This window comes from Cervus canadensis, chromosome 15, assembly GCF_019320065.1.
Source record: "Cervus canadensis isolate Bull #8, Minnesota chromosome 15, ASM1932006v1, whole genome shotgun sequence".
Taxonomy (NCBI): domain Eukaryota; kingdom Metazoa; phylum Chordata; class Mammalia; order Artiodactyla; family Cervidae; genus Cervus; species Cervus canadensis.
Window position 1 is genome coordinate 70,474,171 of NC_057400.1, and position 27,365 is coordinate 70,501,535.

General features: G+C 39.9%; 1 protein-coding gene and 1 pseudogene across 5 annotated transcripts in view; one reads left to right on the top strand and one right to left on the bottom strand.

Moving 5' to 3' along the window:
* Window positions 1–27,365, top strand: part of HERC2 (HECT and RLD domain containing E3 ubiquitin protein ligase 2) — a 240,063-nt gene that overhangs the window by 162,021 nt on the left and 50,677 nt on the right. For all 5 annotated transcript variants that reach the window (XM_043488204.1, XM_043488205.1, XM_043488207.1 and 2 more), the window contains 12 exons: window positions 3,912–4,023; window positions 5,674–5,755; window positions 5,862–6,005; window positions 7,409–7,499; window positions 7,793–7,970; window positions 8,157–8,238; window positions 8,317–8,488; window positions 9,224–9,368; window positions 10,310–10,535; window positions 20,355–20,526; window positions 21,949–22,138; window positions 22,698–22,838. In XM_043488204.1, the coding sequence (XP_043344139.1) occupies window positions 3,912–4,023; window positions 5,674–5,755; window positions 5,862–6,005; window positions 7,409–7,499; window positions 7,793–7,970; window positions 8,157–8,238; window positions 8,317–8,488; window positions 9,224–9,368; window positions 10,310–10,535; window positions 20,355–20,526; window positions 21,949–22,138; window positions 22,698–22,838 (1,735 nt within the window). The remainder of the gene's footprint in view (window positions 1–3,911; window positions 4,024–5,673; window positions 5,756–5,861; window positions 6,006–7,408; window positions 7,500–7,792; window positions 7,971–8,156; window positions 8,239–8,316; window positions 8,489–9,223; window positions 9,369–10,309; window positions 10,536–20,354; window positions 20,527–21,948; window positions 22,139–22,697; window positions 22,839–27,365) is intronic.
* Window positions 16,679–17,029, bottom strand: LOC122453894 (annotated as a pseudogene).

The window sequence follows — 27,365 nt, forward strand, 5'->3', positions numbered from 1 at the left end:
GAAGCTACGTTAAGGTGATGGGTGGTAATTGCTGTAAAAGCTGTCACGGTCAGCTTGATGTATGAGAAAATTAGACAGTGTCTCCAAGTTCCTAGTGTCTCATAGGAAGCCCCTTCATGGATCATAACCTTGTCCTAGCTAAGGGGTGTATGTCCATCACTCAGTGAAGCTAAGAGCCATGCCGTGCAGGACCTCTCAAGACAAACGGGTCATAGCAGAGAGTTCTGACAAAACATGGTCCACTGGAGGAGGGAATGGAAAACCCTTCCAGTATTCTTGCTTTGAGAACTGCATGAACAGGATGAAAGGCAAAAAGACATGACAACAGAAGATGAGCCCCCCAGGTCAGAAGGTGTCCACTGTGTTGCTGGGGAAGAGCAGAGAAACAGCTCCAGGAAGAATGAAGAGACTGGGCCAAAGCAGAAACGACTTTCAGCTGTGGATGTGTCTGGTGGTGAGAGTAAAGTCCAATGTGGTAAAGAACAATATTGCATGGGAACCTGGAATGTTAGGTCCATGAATCATGGTCAGTTAGATGTGGTCAGGCAGGAGATGGCAAGAGTGAACATCGCCACCTTAGGAATCTGTAAAATAAAATGAATGGGAATGGGCAAATTCAATTCAGGTAACCATTATACATACTAATGTGGGCAAGAATCCCTTAGAACTGGAGTAGCCCTTATGGTAAATAAGAGTCTGAAATGCAGTACTTGGGTGCAATCTCCAAATCAACAAAATGATCTTGGTTCGTTTCCAAGGCAAAACCATTCAGTATCACAGTAATCCAAGTCTGTGCTCCAACCACTGATGCCGAAGTTGACTGGTTCTGTGAAGACCTAAAATGCTTTCTAGAACTAACACCAAAAAATATAATCATAAAGGATTGGAATGCAAAATTAGGAAGTCAAGAAATACCTGGAGTAACAGGGCAAGTTTGCCCTTGGACTACAAAATGAATCAGGGCAAAAGCTAACAGTTTTGTCAAGAGAGCACACTGGTCATAGCAAACATCCTTTTCAGCAACACAGGAGAGATTTCTGAAAGTGTTAGTCCCTCAGTTGCGTCTGACTCTTTGCAACCCCATAGACTTTAGCTCACCAGGCTCTTCTGTCAATCAGATTCTCCAGGCAAGAATACTGGAGTGGGTCTTTCTGACCCAGGGATGGAACCCCAGTCTCCTGAATTGCTGGTGGATTCCTCACCATCTGAGCCACCAGGGAAGTCCTACAAGATGAAGCAGAGCAAAAGCTAACAGTTTTGTCAAGAGAACAGACTGGTCATAGCAAACACCGTCTTCCAATAACAAGAGACAACTCTACATATGGATATCACCCAGTGATCAATACTAAAATCAGATGGATTATATTCTTTACAGCCAAAGATGGAGAAGCTATGTCCGTTAGCAAGATACAAGAACTGGAGCTGATTGTGCCTCAGATCATGAGTTCCTTATTGCAGAATTCAGGCTTAAATTGAAGAAAGTAGGGAAAACCACTAGACCATTCAGGTATGACCTAAATCAAATCCCTTATGATTAGACAGTGGATGAATAGATTCAAGGGATTAGATCTGGTAGACAAAGTGCCTGAAGATCTATGGGCAGAGGTTTGTTACATTGTATAGGAGGCAGTGACCAAAACCCATCCCAAAGGAAAAAAAAATACTAGAAGGCAAAGTGGTTGTCTGAGAAGGTTTTACAAATAGGGGAGAATAGAAGTGAAAGGCAAGCAAGAAATGGAAGTATACCCAACTGAATGCAGAGTGCCAGAGAATAGCAAGGAGAGATAAGAAAGCCTTCTTAAGTGAACCCTGTAAAGAAATAGAGGAAAACAATAGAATGGGAAAGACTAGAGATCTCCTCGAGAAAATTGCAGAACCAAGGGAACATTTCATACAGGGATGGGCATGATGAAGGACAGCAAGGGTGAATACTTAACAGAAGCAGAAGAGATTAAGAAGAGGTGGAAGAATGCACAACTATCCAAAAACGATCTTAATGACCCAGAGAACCCTGGTGGTGTGCTCACTTACTTGGAGCTGAACATCCTGGAGTATGAAGTCAAGTGGACCTTAGGAAGCATGACTATGAACTAGTGGACGTGATGAAATTCCATCTGAGCTATTTTAAATCCTAAAAAATGATGCTATGAAAGTGCCCACTCAATATGCCCACAAATTTGGAGAACTCAGAAGTGGCATCAGTACTGGAAAAGGTCAGTTTTCATTCAAATCCCAAAGAAGGGCAGCACCAAAGAATGTTCAGACTACCATAAAGTTGCATTTCACATGCTAGCAAGGTAGTGGTCAAAAGCCTTCAAGCTAAGTAAGCATCAGCAGTATGCGAACCAAGAACTTTCAGATGTACAGGCTGGGTTTAGAAAAGGCAGAGGACCCAGAGATCAAATTGCCAACATTCATTGGGTTATAGCGAAAGCAAGGAAATTTCAGACAAACGTTTACTTCTGTTTCATTGACTATGCTAAAGCCTTTGACTTTGTGGATACACAACAAACTGGAAAATTCTTAAAGAGATGGGGATATCAGACTATCTTACCTGTCTTCTGAGAAGCACATATGCAGGTCAAGAAGCAGCAGGTAGAACCAGACAGGGAGCAGCAGACTGGTTCAGAATTGGAAAAGGAGTATGACAAGGCTGTATATTGTCACCCTTCTTATTTAACTTATATGCAGAGTACATCATGCAAAATACCGGGCTGGATGAATCACAAGTTAGAATCAAGATTACTGGGACAAATGTTAGCAATTTCAGCTATGCAGATGATACCACTCTAATGCCAGAAAGCTGCTAAGTCACTTCAGTTGTGTCCAGCTCTGTGCAACCCCATAGACGGCAGCCCACCAGGCTCCCCCATCCCTGGGATTCTCCAGGGAGTGGAGTGGGTTGCCATTGCCTTCTCCGGCCAGAAAGCTAAGAGGAACTAAAAAGCCTCTTAATGAGGGTGAAAAAGGAGAGTGGAAAACCTAGCTTTAAGCTCAGCATTCAAAAAACAAAGATCATGACATTAAGTTCCATCACTTCATAGCAAATAGAAAGGGAAAAGTGGAAACAGTGACAGATTTTATTTTCTTGGTCTCCAAAATCACTGCTGATGGTGACTGAAGTCATGAATTTAAAAGACAGAAGCAGCAAACCTAGACAGCATGTTAAAAAGCAGACACATCGCTTTGCTGACAAAGGTGCATCTAGTCAAAGCGGTAGTTTTCCCAGTAGTCACGTACAGATGTGCAAGTTGCACCATAAAGAAGGCTGAGTGCATAAGAATTGATGCTTTCCAACTGTGGTGCTGGAGAAGACTCTTGCGAGTCCCTTGAGTACAAGGAGATTAAACCAGTCAATCCTAAAGGAAATCAACCTTGAGTATTAATTGGAAGGATTGATGCTGAAACTGAAGCTGCAGTACTTTGACCACCTGATCTGAAGAGCTGACTAATTTGAAAAGACCCTGATGCTGAGAGAGATTGAGGGTAGGATGAAAAGGGGATGATAGCAGATGAGATAGTTGGATGGCCTTCCTGACTCAATGGATATGAGTTTGAGTAAGCTCTGGGAGATAGTAAAGGACAGGGAAGACTTTGCAGTCTATGAGATTGCAGAGAGTCAGATAGGACTTACTGACTAAACAACAATAACAACTCCTAGAAAGATTTCTGCCAGGATGAAAAGCTAAAGTTGAATTCTCGTACTGAAAGGTAGTATGCTGGTTTGTAGACATTTTGACCCTCTGCACCACTGACTTCAGCGTACACGTCAGATTTTGTTTAGTTACAGCAGCATTTTAAGAGTTTTGATGGTAACCAGCAAGCTGTGCGCTTTAGGTGGTTTCCTTTTTATTTAAAACATGGTTATGTGATTAACCTCTGTTTCTGTTTTATTTTTTCACTTTGATCAGCCTTATTAGAAAGAAGGCAGCAGGTCTGGAATCAGCAGCTACAATAAGAACCAAAGTGTTTGTGTGGGGCCTGAACGACAAGGACCAGCTGGGAGGTCTGAAGGGTTCCAAGGTGTGTGCCCGACACCCCATGCGCTTGCCACCCTGCACTGCTCGGGCCCACACAGGCCCAGAGTTAGCCAGGCCTCTTAAAGTTTTTATAATGATTTTCCCTTTTATGAGCTTTTTTAAAAAAAATTTATTCATTTTTAATTGAAGGGTTTAATATTGCTTTACAGTATTGGTTTGATTTCTGCCATACATCATACCTTTTATATGTTGTTTTTAAAATGGACTTTTCGTAAGTAATTCTTGATATGAACTCATAGACATCATTTTAGGTTCTAAGATGCCTCTGTCCTTGGAAAACAATGCATGTTAGGTATAGTTGCATTATTGCTGTTTTATAAACTAGAAGATACACTTCCGAAAACATTTGACAAGCATAGAGGTGAAAATTGTAGACTATAATTATATTTTAAAGAGTAGGAAGAACAAGGTATGCATTTGAACTCGAGTTGAATTCACCTGTGGCTCTGAACTAAGGCGCCACAGAATAGATTCCTCCAAGGTTTAGTGTCTGGAAACAGTTTCTTTTTGGCTGAGCATCTCTACTACTTTGGATTTCTCAGGTTGTGCTACTGGTAAGGAACCTACCTGCCAGTGCAGGAGACCCAAGAGATGCGGGTTCAATCCCTGGGTCGGGAAGATCCCCTGGAGGGAGGCATAGCAGCACACTCCAGTATTCTTGCCTGGAGCATCCCATGGACAGAGGAACTTGGCAGCTTCAGTCCATAAGGTCACAGAGAATTGAACATGACTGAAGCGACTTAGCACACATACTGCTTAGCATTTCATGAGACCTCACTCCTTGTAAGATCCCTGTTATTTACATTGTTGAGACACTGAAATGGAAAGTTAGAGCTCATTTGCCTTAAGACCGTGGTTCTAGTGTGATGAAAAGAGTCCTATATAATTTAGCAGCCTTGGGCTCCTTGTGATTTTGAGGCCGCTGCCCTGCAGTTGGAGACGTGTGGGGCCTAGGAGCTCTGGGAACTCTGTTATTACTGTGGGCTGTCTAGTGGGTCCTGTGTGCACATGGACTGGCAGTTTGCACACGAAAGGTAGATTGGTGCTTCATCGTTGTGATGGAGAACGTCCTTCTTCCATGGTAGCATTGACTGTTTGATACTTTATGACGTATGAGCATCATTAAAGGCTTTTTAGACAGGGGCTTTAGTAATTTTAAAATTAAATCACATTCATCTCTAATGGGAAATTTAAGTATATATTAATAGTTTCTTAGAGAAGTCAGAATTAATAAGAATGATGAGGACATGACCTGAAATAAAATATAGTTTACCAAATGTTTGTTTATATCTTTACAGTATGTGTATTTTATTTTTCACCTTTTATTATGGAGATGTTCAGATGTACCTACCTGGTAGACAGAATAGAGACTTGGTCCTTTTGTCACTGTACCAGGTTCAGCAGTTGTGGATGGTCACATTTTTGTCTTTACTTTCTACACAGCCTCACCCCTACTTATTTTAAAGTAAATTACAGTATATCATTTCATTCTTAAAATGCTTATGCATCTGTAATAGACAAGAGATTCTTTGGAGAGTGTAACCGTGTAAGTTCTTTGTACTGTTTAATACGATTACTTGTAATTTTAAAAGTGTAAATAAAATTTTCTTTTGCTTTTTAAAACAATTTTTAGATAAAAGTTCCGTCATTCTCTGAGACCCTGTCTGCTTTGAATGTAGTACAGGTGGCTGGTGGTTCTAAAAGTTTGTTTGCAGGTATGATTATTCTAATAATATAAAAGTTTTAAATGATGTTGAAGCCTAAATATATAGCTGTTGTGTCACAAAAAGTGAGTCCCTTCCTCACTGCTGTTCCTTACAGTGACAGTGGAAGGAAAAGTGTATGCCTGCGGAGAAGCCACGAATGGCCGGCTGGGGCTGGGCATCTCCAGTGGCACTGTGCCCATCCCGCGGCAGATCACAGCTCTCAGCAGTTACGTGGTCAAGAAGGTGGCTGTTCACTCAGGTACGGGCCAGAACTGACACTTGTGCTCAGACAAGCCTGCTGCTGGTGCTCTGTAATTAACTGGGGCTTTAAACAGTTTCCCCTAGAGTGCCCTTGCATTCTATCAAGTTCTACTCATTATTAGAAGTGAAAATTGGGTAATGTAAAACTTCAGATGGTCTAGAGTTTAATTAATTATAATTTTGTTACACAGGACTTTTTGGAGATCAGGGGTTATGTGGGGCATACCCCTCCGAAGCAGGGGGTTCTTAATTTTGAGCTGGGGTCTCAGGTTCATAAAAGATTGTAGTAATCATGTTCTGCGCTTAAATATGTGTTATTTTTTGGGAACAGGGCCTGTAAGTTTCATCAGATTTCAAGTGTCTGTAAATTCTAGCCATAAGAAAGAATCATTTTTTAAAAAGTCGCACTGCTTCAATTCAGGAAACATACAGAGCATTATTTTAAAGCACTGTGCTTGGCTTCTGAGGAATGAAACCGAATTAGATACAAACTGAGTTTGTGTTTATACAGTAGGGTTAGATTTAACCCCATATAACAGAAAATCTGAACAGTGGTGCCTTGAGCAAGATAGTGTTTTACCCTTCTCCTCTGTGAGGGTCTGGAGGTAAGGGGGAGGGACAGTGTTGCAGCTACAGCGCCCGTGAGGGGCACTGGGCTATGTCCATCCCCACCGCAGCTGCAGGCGAGCACATAAGCATTTCCTCAAGCCTACTCTGCCCCTTCAAAGAGCCTTTCTGGATGCCACACTCATCAGTCGAATCTTTGTCACCATCCTGTCTGGGCAAGGGAGTGTGGGAAACATCGTTTTTAGGTGAGCACATTGCCTTGGATCATGTGGGCTCTGTTGGTAAGTGGGTCTTGGATCCTAGGAGCTGGTGACAGAGAGGAAACTCTTCAGTTCTGAGCTGGGATGGATGGAATGAAAGAGTGGACCATGGTGAGGAAAGGGTGTGAGCTGATTGCTTTGGGAAGAGTGAGCATAATGCCTTAATTGCAGTTGATGGTACTTTTGCTTTAGTAATTTCATTGTTGAGGTGCATTTCACAAAAGCCTGAATACCACTACACTTGCTAATTTGTCTAATTGCAAGTGAACTTAGTTTTACTTTTTCCATCTGAATTTTGATCTTTTATATATTTAATATAGCAACCCCATTAAATTTAATAATGCTTAAAAATAGCATTATTTGCTGCTTCTTTGCAAGTAAAATCCTTTCTAGGACTTAAACTTTGTAGAAATGTTCATTTATTTTATATAATTGTCATCCTTAAATGTCGATCCCATTTACTCATTTGACAGATACTCACACATACTGTGAGTGTGCCAAGCAAAAGAGGTAGTTATGCTGTTAACTTTTTTGAAACCAACTTTGGCAGTCTCTATCTATGTGAATGTTGCAGGTGGACGGCACGCTACTGCTTTAACTGTCGATGGCAAAGTGTTTTCCTGGGGTGAGGGTGATGATGGCAAACTTGGACACTTCAGTAGAATGTAAGAATATTTTCTTCATTTTTGCTAATAAGAAACTGTTAATAATAATGAATGCTTTTTGGTAATTTTTGTAAAAAATTGAATAGGATGGGTTATTTATGCAAAAGAAACTTAAAAATACATTTAAAAAATATCTCTGAATGTGATTTGCCTCACATGTTCTAAGGTTTGATAGTTAAGTGAATCTAAAGATACTGTTTTGATTAAATGTGGATCAGTGTAGATGTCCTTTTTCCCCCTTCTTTATAAGAGGCTGGATGGATGATAGGGAATCTAATTTAATCTTGCTTTAGGAACTGTGACAAGCCACGGCTGATAGAGGCCCTGAAAACCAAGCGAATCCGGGACATTGCCTGTGGGAGCTCGCACAGTGCGGCGCTCACGTCCAGCGGTGAACTGTACACCTGGGGTCTTGGAGAGTACGGCCGCTTGGGACATGGGGATAACACAACACAGCTCAAGCCCAAAATGGTGATTATACATATTTTTGTTGCTTACAGAAAGCCTCCCATCTGCTGATTTCCAGAGAAGATAATCTCTGAGTCTAGGACAGTTCATAAAGATATGTGCAGTGTTGGCTTTCAGTCTGTGGGGAAAAATTCCCCTTGCTTTCTTGGTGCCTTGCTTGATTCTGTTTTTAAATTTGTAATTGAGTAGGTGAAAGTCCTTCTTGGTCACAGAGTAATCCAAGTGGCATGTGGAAGTAGAGATGCACAGACTCTGGCTCTGACTGATGAAGGTAAGTCCTGTCTGACTCCACATTTTGGGGGAGGAATGTTGTGAGATGCTGGCCTGATGTCTATATTTTTAAACCTAGGTTTGGTATTTTCCTGGGGTGATGGTGACTTTGGAAAATTGGGCCGGGGAGGAAGTGAAGGCTGTAACATCCCCCAGAACATTGAGAGACTTAATGGACAAGGGGTGTGCCAGATCGAATGTGGAGCACAGTTCTCCCTGGCCCTCACCAAGTCGGGTGTAGTTTGGACATGGTATGTAAGCGCCTGTCACCCACCAGTGTGTCTGTTCAGGGGCTTGCAGGGAGGGGGACGCCTTTATTTTCTTGCTCATCCAGGCATCTTTGTCCTTTTATTTATTTTGAGTTGGGATTAGTGACAATGTTATAAGAAGAAATTTCCAATTATAACTGGGTTGTTTAGAAAAGAACACTGGGGAAATTTTAGCCTAGCTTGTCTGTCTTATTTAGATAAAGTATATGTAGAGGCTTTTTTCTGCTTTTTTTGCCATGCAAGGAGCCTAGTGATCACATGTGTGGAAAACAGATTTCTGATTTCTTTGATCCCTGAAAAAGTTCACGTGTGTTTCTAGTGAAAGATTATTAAATCAGAAAGAGGTGGGCTATCCAGCTGACCGTGGGCAGACGGTGTGATGGCCTTGGTCTCAGCGTCATGACTCAGAGGCAGCTTGGGGAGGAATCAATGAAGAGATCTCTTAAGAGCTCTTTGAGGTTGCGTGTCATGTTTCCAGTCTCTGTATGAAGTGTACGGCAGTAACTTAAATACTGTAAAATGCACATTAAGGATCTTGCTAGCAGAATTAATGAGTTATTTTGAATTAATGGTATACTATTTTATAACTTCCAAGACCTTGGGCATTGTGCGTGTTGTCATTGAGCTGGCCCTAGTGCTGTAGCAGTGAGTATTTTGCTGTGGGGTTTTGCCAGACCATAATCATGTGTTAAAATGCTCCCTGTTGATTCCTTGCAGGGGGAAGGGGGACTATTTCAGACTGGGCCATGGCTCGGATGTGCATGTGCGGAAACCACAGGTAGTGGAGGGTCTGCGAGGGAAGAAGATTGTGCATGTGGCTGTTGGGGCCCTGCACTGCCTGGCGGTCACTGATGCAGGACAGGTAAGGGAGCTCGCGACAAGATCTTATGTTGATAGTGCAGCTTGTGACAAAATGAAGTGAGTCTTGGTACTTGGAAAACCAGAAGGGTGGGCTGTGTCCACTGTGTTCCTGTGTACATTTTCCTAACTGTCAGCATGGGTGAGGGCACCCAGGAAAGACTTGCTGACTAAGGCAGGTTATAAAGTAGTGAACTTTCCCACTGTAATGTCTGATAGGGAAATGTATGTATTTCATTTTAGAACTAAAGTTATCCTTGAGTTGTTTGTTCTTCCACCATAAGAGGCTATCCTGTGACAGGCTCATAGATAATACAATTTGAAATTCATTTATGACAACAAATCAGCATATTGTACTTCAATCAGAATGAAATAAAAATGAATTATACTTTCTAATTCTGTGAAGCCAAAGTTCTTTGAATAGTGAACATATGTTTTGGATCATTTTCTCTTTGCAAAATTAAGGAAAAAATGTTACAATATTTAGTTGAAGAGGAGAACTTCCTGCTTCTAAGAACAATATATAGATGAATTCATTGGGTTGATATTAAGTAAATGAAAGTGAAAGTTGCTCAGTCATGTCTGACTCTTTCTGACCCCATGGACTATACAGTTCATGGTATTCTCCAGGCCAGAATAACTGGAGCGGGTAGCCTTTCCCTTCTCCAGGGGATCTTCCCAACCCAGGGATTGAACCCAGGTCTCCTGCATTGCAGGCAGATTCTTTACCAGCTGAGCCACAAGGGAAGCCCAAGAATACTGGAGTGGGTAGCCTATCCCTTCTCCAGCGAGTCCCTTCGTGACCCAGTAATCGAACCAGGGTCTCCTGCATTGCAGGCGGATTCTTTACCAGCTGAGCCATCTGGGAAGCACTGGGCAAGAATTTTGGAGTAAACTTAAAGAATGTTCTGAAATGTTGAAAAATTCTTTTTATCCCTTTAACAGGTATACGCTTGGGGTGACAATGACCATGGCCAGCAGGGCAATGGCACAACCACAGTTAATAGGAAGCCCACACTTGTGCAAGGCTTAGAAGGCCAGAAGATCACACGAGTAGCTTGCGGGTCTTCTCACAGTGTGGCATGGACAACCGTTGATGTGGCAACACCCTCTGTTCATGAGCCTGTCCTCTTCCAGACTGCAAGAGACCCTTTAGGTGCTTCCTATTTAGGTAACCGAGATATGTGTTTTATACGAGATCCTTCTGCATAGATAGAATGTCATAGATGGGATGTTTAATACTGCTACCAGATTAAAGTTTGTAGCACCGAGTTACCTATGTTCTGAACCATAGCCCCAGAATCATCATGGTGCTCTGTGCTGTGATTTATGCTGGAATGAAAGCTTGAGGAAGTACAGTGCTGGTTCTTGTGATCAGGACAGTTCTGGCAATGCTGTGCACATGTGCAGACAGAGGGACTTTAGAGTTTAGGCATTTGGTGTTTTCAACAGCTCTGTTCAGGTGTAATCAACATATTAAAACAGTCCAGCATATGTAGACTAATTTCATCAGCTCTGATATGTGTGCACCTGTGAGAGCATCATCACGGTCAACACGGTGAACAAATGTGTATCCTGCCTTTGAGTAGACCCGTCCCCGCTTTCCACAGCCACTGACTTCATTTCTGTCACGTAGATCAGCTTGCCATTTTAGGGTTTTGTATTAAGGGAATCATATAGTATGCACTTTTTTCTTAACCTAACTTTTTTCACTCACCATAATTATTTTGAGATTCATCCATGTTGCATGTATCAGTATATTACTCTTTTTTAATTGTTGGCTAACATTTTACTTATGGGGTATACTGCAGTTGATACATCAGTTTGCCTGTTGATGGACTTTGGTTGTTGCTTCTTAATTTTGACTGTACAAATAAACTTGCTCTGAACATTTGTGTATGGTCTTTATATGGACACATATGCTTACGTTTCTCAAGGTTAAGTACTTAGGAGAGGAATGATTGGCTCATGTGGTAGATAGAAGTTTAGCTTCTTAAGAACTGCAAACTGTTTTGCAAAGTGGTTATTCTATAGCTCCAGTGTCTCCATATTTTTGTTTGTATCTGATGTAGTCAGTTTTTAATTTTAGCCATTCTTGTAGATGTATAGTGCTAACTCACTGTAATTTTACTTTGCATTTCTCTAATGACTAATGATGTTGAGTGTCTTACTTACCACCCAAATATGTTTTAAGTGACTATTCATACCTTTTGCCTGTATGTAAGCCTAGGTTTGTTTTCTTATTGCTGAGTTTTGAACAGTCTTTATGTATTCTGTGTACAGGTCTTTCATCAGATATTTAATTTGCACAGTGTGACTTGTCTATTCATTCTCTCAGGTAAATTTTAAAGAGCAAAAGATTTTAATTTTGACGAAGTCTGGTTTATCCATTTTTATCTTTTACGAATCATAGTTTGGGTGTTGTATTTAAATAACCTTTACCTAACTCAAGATCATAAAGATTCTTTTCCCGTGTTTTCTTATAAAAGTTCTATAGTTTCAGGTGTATGCTTGATCTTCAGTTAAAGTTCATACATGGTGTGAGGTATGAATTGAAATATCTTTTTGGTATTTGGATATCCAGTTGTTTCAGTTGCATTTGTCAAAAACACAGTATCCTTTCTGTAAAGAATTTGTACTTGTGTCAAAAATCAGTTGTTTATGTATGTGTGGGTCTATTTCTGGATTCTCAGATATGTTTTGTTGATTTGTTTTTGTATTTTGATGCAAATACTACATTGTCTTGATTACTGTAGCTTTATAAAAGACTGAAATCAGGCTTTGGTAATTCTTTAGCTTTGTTCTTTTTCAAATATGTTTTGGGTATTCTAGACCTTTTGCATTTCCATGTAACTTTTAGAATCAGCTTGTGCATTTTTATAAAATAACCTACTTGGGATTTTGGTTACATTGACTATAGATCAATTTGGGGTTTGCTTCACAGTATTGAATCTTCCCACTCATGAGTATACTATTTCTCTCCATTTGTTTACATCTTTAATATTTCTCAGCAATATTTTATAGTTTCAGTGTACAGGTCTTGCATATCTTTTGTCATATTTATCCCTAAATATTTCATTTTGTTCATTCTGTTATAAATGGTATTTTAAAAATTTCTTTTGTTCCTTGGTCTTATCTAGAAATATTCAAGTTGCTCTTTATTAGTGTGTAGAAATGCATTTGTTGTTACTTAGGACATGTGGATTACTTCCAGTTTGGGGCTGTTACAAGTAAAATCTGCTATTAGTATTCACATTCAGGTTTTTGAGTTAGTCTTCCATACCTTGAATATACCCTACTTGGTTTTGAATATATACTCCACTTTTCATTTCTTTGGTTTTCGCTTGTCTGTTATCAGTTTTATTGGTTTCTGTTCTCATCTTTGTGCTTTATGTTTATTTTCTATTCTTTTCTACTTTCTTGAGATGAGAGCTTAGGTTATTGATTTGAGACCGTTTGTCTTATCTAGTGTAAACTTTTAGTACTATAAACTTCTGTCTTGGCACTGCTTTAGCTACATCTCTCAAATTTTCATATGCTGTATTTTCTTTTTCATTCAGTTCTATATATAAATGTATGTATAATTGAGTACATAAGTAATTTTATTTTTGTATAACCTTAAACTAGCCAGTGGAGAAGGAAATGGCAACCCATTCCAGTACTCTTGCCTGGAAAATCCCATGGACGGAGGAGCCTGGTAGGCTACAGTCTGTGAGGTTGCAAAGAGTCGGACATGACTGAGCGACTTTACTTACTTACTTACTTACTAAACTAGCCAAAGTGCTTCATTCTTTTAATAGTATTTGTCTTATTTGATACCCATCTGCACTCATATAGGAAATAAGTGATAACTACTTAGTGATTCCAGCTTGAAGTTATAACCATACAACCAGATGTTTGGAATACAAGCCAATCTATATGTTGGGTAAACTTAAGAACTCTTAGTGTCTCTTCTTTTGCAGAAACTCTCTCTCTCTCCTGCTGTACTTTGATCAAGAAGACTAAAGGCAAATGGCCAGAAAGCTAACTTCCTTCAGTGAGACAGAAATGTTTTTCCAACTATAAAGTTTCAAATACCAAATTAGTTTTCCCAGTGTATAACAAATTCTAATTTGATGGGTTTTTTCTTACTACTTCACTTCAGTGACCTATACATTTGTTTAAATAATAAGTAACATTTCTGTTTTTTTACAGAATAAAAAATTAAATGATATGTTGAAGATACTACTAAAATACTTCACCTCTCAAATATGGTCTCTGTGTTGAAAATCTATGGAATTTTTTCAGTTAACTTTCAAATCTTGCCACAATCTCTCTGTTTTAAAAAAAATATATCATTTTTGAAGTAATTTGAATCAGTTTAGTTCAGTTCAGTCGCTTAGTTGTGTCTGATTCTTTGTGACCCCATGAACTGCAGCACACCAGGCCTCCCTGTCCATCACCAACTCCCGGAGCCTACCCAAACCCATGTCCATTGAGTTGGTGATTCAGCCATCTCATCCTCTGTCATCCCCTTCTCCTCCTGCCCTTGATCTTTCCCAGCATCAGGGTCTTTTCCAATGAGTCAGCTCTTCGCATCAAGTGGCCAAAGTATTGGAGTTTCAGCTTCAACATCAGTCCTTCCAATGAACACCCAGGACTGATTTCCTTTAGGATCTCCTTGCAGTCCAAGAGACTCTCGAGAGTCTTCTCCAACACCACAGTTCAAAAGCATCAATTCTTCGGTGCTCAGCTTTCTTTAGAGTCCAACTCTCACATCCATACATGACCACTGGAAAAACCATAGCCTTGACTAGACGGACCTTTGTTGGTAAAGTAATGTCTGCTTTATAATATGCTGTCTAGGTTGGTCATAACTTTCCTTCCAAGGAGTAAGCGTCTTTTAATTTCATGGCTGCAGTCAACATCTACAGTGATTTTGGAGCCCCCAAAAATAAAGTCTGACACTGTTTCCACTGTTTCCCCATCTATTTCCCATGAAGTGATGGGACCGGATGCCATGATCTTAGTTTTCTGAGTGTTGAGCTTTAAGCCAACATTTTCAGTCTCCTCTTTCACTTTCATCAAGAGGATCTTTAGCTCTTCTTCACTTTCTGCCATAAAGGTGGAGTTATCTGCATATCTGAGGTTATTCATATTTCTCCCGGCAATCTTGATTCCAGCTTGGGCTTCATCCAGCCCAGTGTTTCTCATGATGTATTCTGCATATAAGTTAAATAAGCAGGGTGACAATATACAGCCCTGACGTACTTCTTTTCCTATTTAGAAGCAGTCTGTTGTTCCATGTCCAGTTCTAACTGTTGCTTCCTGACCTGCATACAGGTTTCTCAAGAGGCAGGTCAGGTGGTCTGGTATTCCCATCTCTTTTAGAATTTTCCACAGTTTATTGTGTTCCACACAGTTGAAGGCTTTGGCATAAAGCAGCTGCTACTACTAAGTTGCTTTAATTGTGTCCGACTCTGTGCGACACCATAGACGGCAGCCCACCAGGCTCTGCCTGGTTCTCCAGGCCTGGTTCTCCAGGCAAGAACACTGGAGTGGGTTGCCATTTCCTTCTCCAATGAAGGAAAGTGAAAAGTGAAAGTGAAGTTGCTCAGTCGTGTCTGACTCTTCACGACCCAATGGACTGCAGCCTACCAGGCTCCTCTGTCCATGGGATTTTCCAGGCAAGAGTATTGGAGTGGGTTGCCATTGCCTTCTCTGACCAATAAAGCAGAAATAGATGTTTTTCTGGAACTCTCTTGCTTTTTCGATGATCCAGCAGATGTTGGCAATTTGATCTCTGGTTCATCTGCCTTTTCTAAAACCAGCTGGAACATCTGGAAGTTCATGGTTCACGTATTGCTGAAGCCTGGCTTGGAGAATTTTGAGCATTACTTTACTAGCATGTTAGATGAGTGTAATTGTGCAGTAGTTTGAGCATTCTTTGGGATTGCCTTTCTTTGGGACTGGAATGAAAACTGACCTTTTCCAGTCCTGTGGCCACTGCTGAGTTTTCCAAATTTGCTGGCATATTGAGTGCAGCACTTTCACAGCATCATCTTTGAGGATTTGAAATAGCTCAACTGGGATTCCATCACCTCCACTAGCTTTGTTTGTAGTGATGCTTCCTAAGGCCTACCTGACTTCACATTCCAGGATGTCTGGATCTGAGTGATCACACCATCTTGATTATCTGGGTCATGAAGATCTTTTTTGTACAGTTCTTAGGTGTATTTTTGCCACCTCTTCTTAATATCTTCTGCTTCTTTCAGGTCCATACCATTTCTGTCCTTTATTGAGCCCATCTTTGCATGAACTGTTCCCTTGGTATCTCCAGTTTTCTTGACGAGATCTCTAGTCTTTCCCATTGTATTGTTTTCCTCTATTTCTTTGTATTGATCACTGAGGAAGGCTTTCTTATCTCTCCTTGTTATCCTTTGAAAGTCTGCATTCAAATGGGTATTTCTTTCCTTTTCTCCTTTGCTTTTCACTTCTCTTCTTTTCACAGCTGTTGTAAGGCCTTCTCAGACAGTCATTTTGCTTTTTTGCATTTCTTTTTCTTGAGGATGGTCTTGATCCCTGTCTCCTGTACAGTGTCACAAACCTCCATCCATAGTTCATCAGGCTCTCTATCAGATCTAGTCCTTTAAATCTATTTCTCACTTCCATTGTATTATCATCAGGGATTTGATTTAGGTCATACCTGAATTGTTTAGTGGTTTTCCCCACTTTCTTCAGTTTAAGTCTGAATTTGGCAATAAGGAGTTCATGATCTGAGCCATAGTCAGCTCCTGGTCTTGTTTTTGCTGACTGTATAGAGCTTCTCCATCTTTGGCTGCAACGGATATAATCAATCTGATTTTGGCATTGGCCATCTGGTGATGTCCACGTGTAGAGTCTTCTCTTGTGTTGGAAGAGGGTGTTTGCTATGACCAGTGCATTCTCTTGGCAAAACTGTTATTAGCCTTTGCCCTGCTTCATTCTGTCCTCCAAGGCCAAATTTGCCTGTTACCCCAGGTGTTTCTTGACTTCCTACTTTTGCATTCCAGTCCCCTATAATGAAAAGGACATCTTTTTTGGGTGTTAGTTCTAGAAGGTCTTGTAGGTCTTCATAGAACCATTCAACTTCGGCTTCTTCAGTAATTTGAGTAGCTGCTGTATAAATCAAAAATTGATTCACAAGCCCCTGGTACCATAATCATCCATTTTGTTAAGTCTCCTAAATGTGTTCTCTATCAGTTTTTTTGATCATACGATGAATATGAAAATATTTTTAATATAAAAGTATTTTTAGTTATATAGTTTCCCATGAAGACACTAGTCACTTAATGTTTATATTACCCATTTCCATTGGTTGGCAGGAGGCTCTTCCACTGAGGACTCCCAGGTTTTCCACTCCACCATTCTTCTCACAGACTTAATTCATTTTCAGCCTAAAAAACCACCTCTTCTATTTGACCACCCTGAGGTTGCTCTTCTAATTTTATAACCTCTCGTTCCGTTTTAACTGTACCCAGCTTCTCATTTGTAGCCTGTACTATATACCTTATATATGGTGCATTTTTAGGGAGTCATCCAAGAACATCCAAGAATCTTTGTATACAATATTCTAGCTTCTCATGTGGACTCTTAAATATAAGCCGGTCCCACAAGGCCAGTGGTCTTCTGTGGTCAGCCCACCATGACAGCCCAGTTTTATATATTTTTCAGCTTTATTTTTGACATATGGATTATTCTTTTTGTACCTTTTTGTGTTCTAGTTGCTTAAAAAAAAAAAAAAGCCAGTTAAGAATTCACCTCCCTGTTCATGTCTGTAGTTTTCTGTTAATGTCTCTGTCTGTCTGGCCTCACAGAATGAAGTGGTGTTTCCTTCTCTTTAATTTTCCTTTTTGGGTAAATTTGGTATTATTTCAATAGAATTCATCAATGAAGCAATCTGGGCCTGGAGTTTCTTTTGTATAGTGTTTTTAAACCACAAGTTTAGTTCCTTTAATATTTAGGGTTAGCTGTTTCTTTTTTAGCTAAGATTTGTGTCTTTGATGGAAGTTTGACTTATTGGCATAAACTTGGTCTCAGTGTTTGCTTATTTTTCTGTTAATCTTTGTAGACTCTATAGTGGTGTTATTACTCATTCCTTATATTGGTAATTGTATCTTCTCTTCCCAGTTTTTCTATAGTTTCATCAGTTTTATTGATTTTTTTCAAAGAACAAGCTTATGGTTTCCTTGATTTTTCTTCATTGTTTTTCTGTTTTCTGTGTCACTGATCTTTAATCTTCATTCGTTTCTTCTAAGAAGCTTAGGTCATTGGCTGAGGGTCTTCCTACTTTTCTAGTGTAGACATTTACTCTCCTTGAGTAACTGACACTGACACCATTATGACAGATTATCCTCTTATCTATTTGCTTTGAAATCAAGTTTGACTGATAAGAATATGGGTACATGACAAACTATGGTATATTTTTTCCATTCTTTTTACTTTTAACCTACTAAAAAAACTTCCTGGTAGGCAACATATAGTTGGATTTGGCTTTTTAATTTTTTCTCTGGGACTCTCTAATTGGGGTGTTTACTTCACTCCCACTTAATGTGATTATGAATGTATTTGTTTTCAATCAGTATCCTGCTATTTGTTTTGTATTGTATTAGTCCTAGCTGTTTATTGTTTTTTCTGCTCTTTTTCTGCCTTTCTTTGAATTAATTGTTCTTTTTGATGTTGTATTTTCTCCTTTGTTTTCTTTGAGCTCTAACTTTCTGTGTCATTTTAGTGGTTGTTTTAGGAATTATGCACCTTTAATGTATCATAGTCTGCCTTTAGCTGATTCCCTCATAGGTCAGTCGGTAAAGAATCTGCCTGCAATGCAGGAGACTCAGGTTTGATTGCTGGGTGGGAAAGATCCCCTGGAGAAGGAAATAGCAACCCACTCCAGTATTCTTGCCTGGAGAATCCCATGGACAGAGGAACCTGGCAGGCTACAGTCCGTGGGGTCGCAAAGAGTTGGACTCAACTTAGCGACTAAACCCACCACCTTCAGGTGATACTACACTGTCTCATGTATAGTATATGAATCATACGGTAATATATCTCCGTTTCTTCCCTCCCAGCCATAGTGCTGTTTCTGTTATGCGCTTCTTTGTATGTTGTAAATGTTACAGTTTAATTTTTCTAAACATCAGGTTATCTATTTAAATGAGTTAAATAATAAGAGAAGAATATCTATATTTACTCACATAGTTACTCTTTCCAGTGTTCCTCATTTCTTTGTGGAGATCCATTTTCCATCTCGAATCATTTTTCTTCTGCTTGAAGGAATTCCTTTTTATGTCTTGTCAGCTCAGATCTGCGATTCTTCCTTTCAGCTTCTTATGGCTAAACTAGTAATTATTTTACTTCATGTTTGCAACATATTTTAGCTGACTGTAAAATTTTACGTTGACATTGTTTTCATCGAGAATTTGCTGTCATTTTTGTTCTTCTGTACATAGCATGTCTTTTATCTAAGACTGCTTTTAGGATTTTCTTTTTATTTCTCTGGTTTTTATTTTCATGGTTCAAGTACTTCTGGTTCATTGTGCTTCTTAGATCTTTGGGTTTTAAGTTTTCTTCCATTTTGTAAAATTGTCAGTCACTGTTGTTCAAAAAAATTTTTTTCCTGTACCTTTGGGAAGTCTAGTTCCATGTATATTAGGACTCCTCAGGTTGTTCCACAGATAAATGACCTTGTTCATTTTTAAACTGTTTTTTCTGTGTTTCACATGAATAGATTCTGTTGCTGTTATCTTCATGTGCGCTCGTCTTTGCTTCATTTTCTTATGCTGTCAATGTTACCAAGCTATTTAAATCTCAGACATCCTAGCTACTTCTCTAGAAATTTTATTTGAGTGTTTTTTTTATCTTTCATGTCTCTGATTCTCTTTTGAACATATGGAATACAGATATAATAAGTGTTTCAACTTAACTTATCTGCTGATGGTAATATCTCTGTCAATTCTGGATTGTTTAGATCAGTTGCTTTTTCTTCCTATTTCTGAGTTGAGTGGTGTTTTCCTGCCTTTCTTCCAGCATGGTAACTGTTAGTTGGTTGCCATACATTGTGAGTTTTACCCTGAATGTTGCTGGAGATTTTTGTGTGTGTAATGAATCTTGAGCTTACATGCAGTTAAATTACTCTCAAAACAGTTTGATCCCTTTGGGTCTTTTTCTTGGATTTGTTGAGTGGATTCAGAGCTGATATTATTCAGGGACTAATAATTCCCTGCCACTGGGGTATTTTACTCAGTGCCTTGTGCATTATGAGGTCTTCTCTCTAGCTGATGGGAACAGGCAGTAGCTGGGACCTCTGAGTTCTCCTAGCCCTTTCATACAAGTTATTTCTGTGTCTCTGGGTCAGGCCCATTTTTGTAGGCATCTTATCTGGATGAGTGAGAATGCCTGCCTGTCTCCAGGGCACTCTCTGTGCGACTTTTCCCTCTCTCATCCTGTCCTGTGAACTTTGGCCACAGTGGACTCCCTGGCGCAGAGCCCGACCTCCTCTTCTCAGAGAGACCACTGGGCTCCTTCTGGTTCTGTCCCTGTCCTGAGGCCTGGGAACTCTCAGGGCAGTGAGCTGGAACTTGTGTCTAACACTGTATATGGTGAACGTACTGGCTTCTCACCATTGTTTTGGATTTTTGTTTTGTTTTACATTTCATCAATAAGTAAATATAGATAGTTATCAGAGTATTTTCATGGCTTATATATGTATAACATAAATTGTTGTAAGTGCATTTTGCAAAAGCATTTACATATTTTTGTAGTTATAGTGAACCTTCCATGAAAGTAACTTCTTTAGAGAAACAAAGATGTTTGTTTTTAAACTGCAAGATTATTAGTGAGACTGATATTTAATCTGTGAAATAGCAAAATGCAGATTGCAGTGTGCTTTGAAATGAAATGGAAAGGTCAAATTATAGAAATAGAGCAAACTCTGATCTTAAAAATTGAACCCAGTTTTATTTTACTTTTCCAGGTGTGCCTTCTGATGCTGATTCTTCTCCTGCCAGTAATAAAATCAATGGTGCAAATAATTCTAAACCAAACCGCCCTTCTCTTGCCAAGATTCTCCTATCATTAGATGGAAATCTGGCCAAACAACAGGCCTTATCTCATATACTTACAGCCTTGCAAATCATGTATGCCAGGTAGGCTTGTTTGCTAGCTTTTGAAATCCCACAATTATGTAAACTTTAGGTTTTTTTAATTTTTTGATGGAGGATGTTTGTTACTGTTTTTAAATACTATGAGTTTTAGGTCATACACCCTTTGATAGTGAATGATGGTATCTTTATGCTTTTCTTTAATGGAGGTTTAAATATGAATTAGAAAATCAAGTTGAAAAACATTGTCATTTTTCTTTATGGCCAATAAGCTTTAGACCTGTTTTGGGGGGAAGAATTAGTTGATGCTTATATATAGTAATATTTAGGACAGTTGTCATCTCCTTCACTCCTGATAAGGCAGAGATTTGATAGTGCTGTCTTTTCCTCCATTTTGCTGCTATTTTCATGCATACTAAATGAATGGCCCATCAGTCGTTGTATTGTGGTTATGTACGTGATGAATAGAAATAAATACTTAGGGACACTAATTTAGACTAAAGGCTAACTTAGTTGTTGAGAGGCCATTTAGTCTTCGCTGCTTTGTGTGAGGCACCTTTGGTATCTGGCTTGCAATAAACACAAAATCACTAGGATGGTGACTGCAGCCATGAAGTTAGAAGATGATTGCTTCTTGGCAGGAAAGGCGTGGCAAACCTAGACAGTGTATTAAAAAACAAAGACATCACTTTGCCAACAAAGTCCATATAGTCAAGGCTATAATCAAAGTCTTACCAGTAGTTATGTACAGATGTGAGAGCTGGACCATAAAGAAGGCAGAGCGCTGAAGAATTGATGCTTTCAAACTGTGGTGCTGGTGACGACTCTTGAGAACCCCTTGGAGAGCAAGGAGATCAAACCAGTTAATCTAAAGCAGATAAGTTCTGAATAATCATTGGAAGGACTAATGCTGAAGCTCTAATACTTTGGCCATCTAATGTGAATAGCTGGAAAAGACTCTGATGCTGGGAAAGCTTGAAGGCAGAAGGAGAAGAGGGCAACAGAGGATGAGATGGTTGGATGGCATCACTGACTCAGTGGACATGACCTTGGGCAAACTCAGGGAGATGGTGAGGGACAGGGAAGCCTGGCGTGCCTGCAGTTCATGGGGTCGCAAAGAGTTGGATGTGACTTGGTGACCTAACAACACAACCCCAAATTATCCTTAGACTCTTAACAACCAAGGTGGTTTCTCAGAGAAATCCAGAGGCTTATTCTGGTCTGATTTTTATGCTGGCAGTTTTTCACCTGTTATCACTATGGTCGTTCAGTAAATAAGATCAGGAGTAAATATTTTAGGCAACAGATACCTAGTAATAACATTCAATATTTTTCTAAAACTCTTTTTTTATAGTTATCCTATAATAATGAGGGAATCCTTCAGTAAACAGTTGCCCTGCCCCCTGACTCTGCCATCCTGCAGAGGTAGATGCAGTTCACCACAGGCCTGACTTTCCCTCCTGACAGAGACACCGTGGTTGGGGCCCTGATGCCGGCCGGCATGGTTGCCCCGGTGGAGTGTCCTTCCTTCTCCTCCTCGGCACCCCCTTCTGACGTATCTGCCATGGCCAGTCCCATGAATGGAGAGGAGTGTGTGCTGGCTGTTGATATTGAAGACAGACTGAGTCCAAATCCATGGCAAGAAAAGAGAGGAGAGGTAAAAATAAACGGTAAAGCAGTAAAGCAGTGTTTGATCAGGAAGTGAAAGGTAGCTCATTTGTGTCTTATAAAGTGTAAGTCATTCTTTCACTTAATTCAGAATGTTTTTGTGTCTACTACTATGATTTTTGACTTGAATTAGTATTCTATTTAAAAGGATCCTCTTAGTGTGTAGATGGGAATATTCTTTTAAAAAGTTGCTAAGTGCACCACACAGTTGTTCGTAATTCTGAAACTTGAACGCTCTGAAAACTAAAGGTTTTTGTAATTTAATTTGGGGAAAAGCCCAGCTTGGAGAGATGTGAGCTCATTTTAGTTGTTTTCATGTGATTGCTTGTGAACATTAATAGGTTTTCCTGGGAACATGAATATGCTTAACTTTGCGGAGCTATCCCAGATTGTAGTGGAGGTGGTAGCTGGTAGTATAAATGTCTTGTTATCTCTGTAAAATCTGGCATATTCCAGATGACCTAACGGGTAAGTAAGCCTTTTGGAGTCAGATGGGAAGTGTGCCACGTTGCCAAGTTTGTCCTTTTTCTTCCTCATTTTCAAACTAGATTATCTCTTCTGAGGATGCTGTGACCCCTTCTGCAGTGACCCCATCTGCTTGCTCAGCTTCTTCTCGGCCGTTTATCCCAGTAACAGATGACCCAGGAGCTGCCAGCATCATTGCAGAAACCATGACCAAAACCAAAGAGGTCAAGGGGTTTTCTTCTTTAATGGTTTACTTTGAAATAATCTTAAATGTACACACAAATTGCATAAATATTTCCTAGAAACAGAACATGGTATAACTCCTTTGTACTATCTACCTAGATTCTCCAATAGTTAGTGTTTCTGAACTGTTGGTGGGAGAGCTGCATGGCTTAATCCCAACCCTCCTTAAAGCTTCAGAGTGTGCTTCCTGATTATCAGGCAGGATCAATCCTGCCATTGATCAGGGACTATGTTCTGCCCCAGAGACCGACTCAGATTTTGCTCATTACAGGTCTAGAACCTGCCCAGGGGTGAGGGTTACCTCTTTTTGTCTTCAATATGGAACCATCCTTAAGTTCCTCTTTTTATAAGAAATGCCGCAGGAATGATGCAGAGTTCTTTTCAGTGCATTCTGTTGAGGTGTGTGCATTGTTGATTTGCTGCGTTACAGGTGATATTAATTCTTATTACTTTGTTAAATTTGTCTGCAAGATTTCTCCATTGGAAGTTAATAAATTTAAGAAAAGCATGTTTGTAGATATTCATGGGGAGATAATTTACTTTGAGACTATGTTACTACCTTATCCCTCATTGTGTTTTAATCTGCCAGTTTTTAGTATCTTGATAATTCCAGCTGGGTCCATTACTACTGTGATAATTGTCAAATGGTGATCTTTCAGATTTCATCATTCCTTTTGGAATACCATTGTTGCTATTCTTCAGTAGGGAAGAACTTTCCCTTTCATCTCATCTTTTTGTCGGTATATATTCATGGAATTCTATTTTACTCAAATAATGACATGTATTGGTATCATCATTTGATGCCCAAATTGTCCCAGACTTGGCCTTTCGTAGGCCTTTCCATCTAGCTTGTCTTTCTGATGTGTCCCCATATTTCTTTGAGCACTTTACTTTCTAGCACAGTCAGTTTAGTTCAGTCCCTCAGGTCTGTCTGACTCTTTGCAACCGCATGGGCTGCAGGACTCTAGGCTTCCCTGGCCATTACCAATATGCGGAGCTTGCTCAAACTCACGTCCACTGAGTTGGTGATACCATTCAACCATCTCATCCTCTGTCGTCCCCTTCTCCTCCTGCCTTCAATCTTTCCAGTATCAGGGTCTTTAACAATGAGTCAGTTCTTTGCATCAGGTGGCCAGAGTATTGGAGCTTCAGCTTCAGCATCAGTCCTTCCAATGAATATTCAGGACTGGTTTCTTTTAGGATTGAATCTCTTTGCAGTCCAAGGGACTCTCAAGAGTCTTCTCCAACATCATAGTTCAGAAGCATCAATTCTTTGGTGCTCAGCTTTCTTTATGGTGCAACTCTCATATCTATACGTGACTACTGGAAAAACCATAGCTTTGACTAGGTGGACCTTTGTTGGCAAAGTAACGTCTCTGCTTTTTAATAGGCTGTCTAGGTTGGTTGTGACTTTTTTCCAAGAAGCAAGCGTCTTTTAGTTTCATGACTGCAGTCACTACCTGCGGTGATTTGGAGTCCAAAAAAATTAAGTCTCTCACAGTTTCCATTGTTTCCCATCTGTTTGCCATGAAATGATGGGACCGATGCCATGATCTTCATTTTTTGAATGTTGAACTTTAAGTCAACCTTTTCACTCTCCCCTTTCACTTTCATCAAGAGGCTCTTTAGTTTCTCTTTGCTTTCTGCCATAAAGGTGGTGTCATCTGCATATCTGAGGTTAGTGATATTTCTCCCGGCAATCTTGATTCCAGCTTGTGCTTCATCTAGCCCAGCATTTTGCATGATGTACTCTGCATGTAAGTTAAATAAGCAAGGTGACAATATACAGCCTTGACATACTCCCTTCCCAATTTAGAACCAGTCTGCTGTTCCATGTCCAGTTCTAACTGTTGCTTGATGACCTGCATACAGATATCTCAGGAGGCAGGTCAGGTGGTCTGGTATTCCCATCTCTTTCAGAATTTTCCACAGTTTCTTGTGATCCACACATCAAAGGCTTTAGTGTCGTCAGTGAAACAGATGATTTTCTGCAATTCTAAGATTCAGAGGATGTGGCAATTTGATCTCTGCTTCCTCTGCCTTTTCTAAATCCAGCTTGTACATCTTGAAGTTCTCAGTTCATGTACTGTTGAAGCCTAGCTTAGAGAATATTGAGCATTACTTTGCTAGCATGTGAGGTGAGTGCAGTTGTGCAGTAGTTTGAACATTATTTGGCATTGCCTTTCTTTGGGATTGGACTGAAAACTGACCTTTCCTAGTCTTGACCACTGCTGAGTTTTCCACATTTGCTGGCATATTGAGTGCAGCACTTTAACAGTATCATCTTTTAGGATTTGAACTAGCTCAGCTGGAATTCCATCACCTCCACTAGCTTTGTTTGTAGTGATGCTTCCTCAGGCCCACTTGGGTTCTCACTCCATGATGTCTGGCTCTAGATGAGTGATAACACCGTCGTGGTTATCTGGGTCATTAAGATCTTTTTGTATAGTTCTTCTGTGTATTCTTGCCACTTCATCTTAATAGCTTCTGCTTCTGTTAGATCTGTACTGTTACTTTCCTTTATTGAGCCCATCTTTGCCTGAAACGTTCCCTTGGTATCTCTGATTTTCTTGAAGAGATCTCTAATCTTTCCCGTTTTATTGTTTTCCTCCATTTCTTTGATCACTGAGGAATACTTTCTTATCTCTCTTTGCTGTTCTTTGGAACTCTGCATTCAGATGGGTGTATCTTTTTTTTTTTCTCCTTTGCCTTTCACTTCTCTTCTTTTATCAGCTATTTGTAAGGCTTCCTCAGACACCATTTTGCCTTTTTACATTTCTTTTTCTTGTGGATGGTTTTGATCATGGCTTTCTGTACAGTGTTATAAACTTCCATCCATAGTTCATCAGGCAGTCTGTCTATCATATCTAATCCCTTGAATCTATTTGTCACTTCCACTGTTTAATCATAAGGGATTTGATTTGGTTCTTACCTGAATGGTCTAGTGGTTTTCTCTACTTTCTTCATGATCTGAGCCACAGTCAGCTCCTAGTCTTGTTTTTGGTGACTGTATAGAGCTTCTCCATCTTTGGCTGCAAAGAATGCAGCCAAATGGTGGTGTCAGTCTGATTTCCGTATTGACTGTCTGGTGATGTCCATGTGTAGAGTCAGCTCTGGTGTTGGAAGAGGGTGTTTGCTATAACCAGTACATTCTCTTGGTGAAACTCTGTTACCCTTTTTGTACTCCAGGGCCTAACTTGCCTATTGGATTGCTTTGCTATTTTGTTAAGGATTTTTGTACTATATCTTCTCCTAACTTGCATTAAAGCGTAATACTGGCCTCCTAGATGAGTTAGGTTGTGTTCCTCTTCTGTTTGTTGGAAGAGTTTGTGAAAGATTGGTGTCAGTTCTTTAAATATTTGGTAGAATTTTCTCTCTTTGAACATGTTCCCATTATTCTTTTATTTTGTTGTTTCCTGTACAACACAGAATTCTAGGTTCATCAGGATGTTTTATGCTGCAGTACAGAAATCATATTTCTCCAAAAACTAGTGGTTCTTTTTCTTGCAGCATGGTATTTCAAAGCCAAGATCTGAAATATCTTTTTTTTTCTGTGGCGGGAAGTGTAATTCATCTCCTTTCTTACTGGGCAGAACTAGAAAATACGTGTGCTTATATGCTTTCAATAAGTTATGCATGTTAATATTTATTTTGGCATATACCTACATGTTTTGAAAACCAGTCAGTACTAATAACTGCACAGGATTCATTCCAGTTTCTTCCTTTTCTGTGCTGATCATGCTCTTCTCTGGAAGTGGGGACTCTGGCTCCTCTATTGACAGTTTAGTAACTTCCCTCGGGCAGCCGCCTTCGTGTTTGGCTGCCTCTCCTCGCCCACGTGGATCCCTCCTTCCCCTGCACAGCTTCTGGCACTCAGAACCAGGCTGCCTGTGCAGGGATGACCTCTCATCCTGCTTGACCCACCCCTGTCCCCAGTGCCAGCTGGCCCAAAGCAGGAATACCTTCCACTTGGCTTGGCTCTGTCACATTGCGGCCTCTCCCCCCTGCGATGTGGATGTCCTCCCAAGCCTACTCAAGTGCTCCTTATCCCAGGCCATCTCATCCTGCTCACATGGTCTCCCTGGCCACCATATTCACCTTGTGAACAAGCATATTATTTTCAATTACATTTAGAACTCTTCATTTTTTGTGCTGTTACTAGTGACAAAAATATATGCTATGGAAAATATTCATAACCTGTAGTAATAAGAAAATTGATATTTGTAAATTAGATGTCTGGACTCCACTTGTGATATTTGGCAATCTCCTAAGGTGAGGTCTTAATGTAGAAATTAATCTGAATTATGCAAAATTTTTTCTTTTAGGTAGAAGAAAGATGGTATAATTTTCTTACCAATTTATTTATGAGGCATAGGCATCATCCAGATTATAGCCTGAAATTACTATCATTTCAATTTTGTTTGTTTCATTAATAACAGGAAAGTAATTTTCATGTTAGTTTTGGGCACAGTGGTCAAGAATCTGCCTGCTAATGCAGGAGATACGAG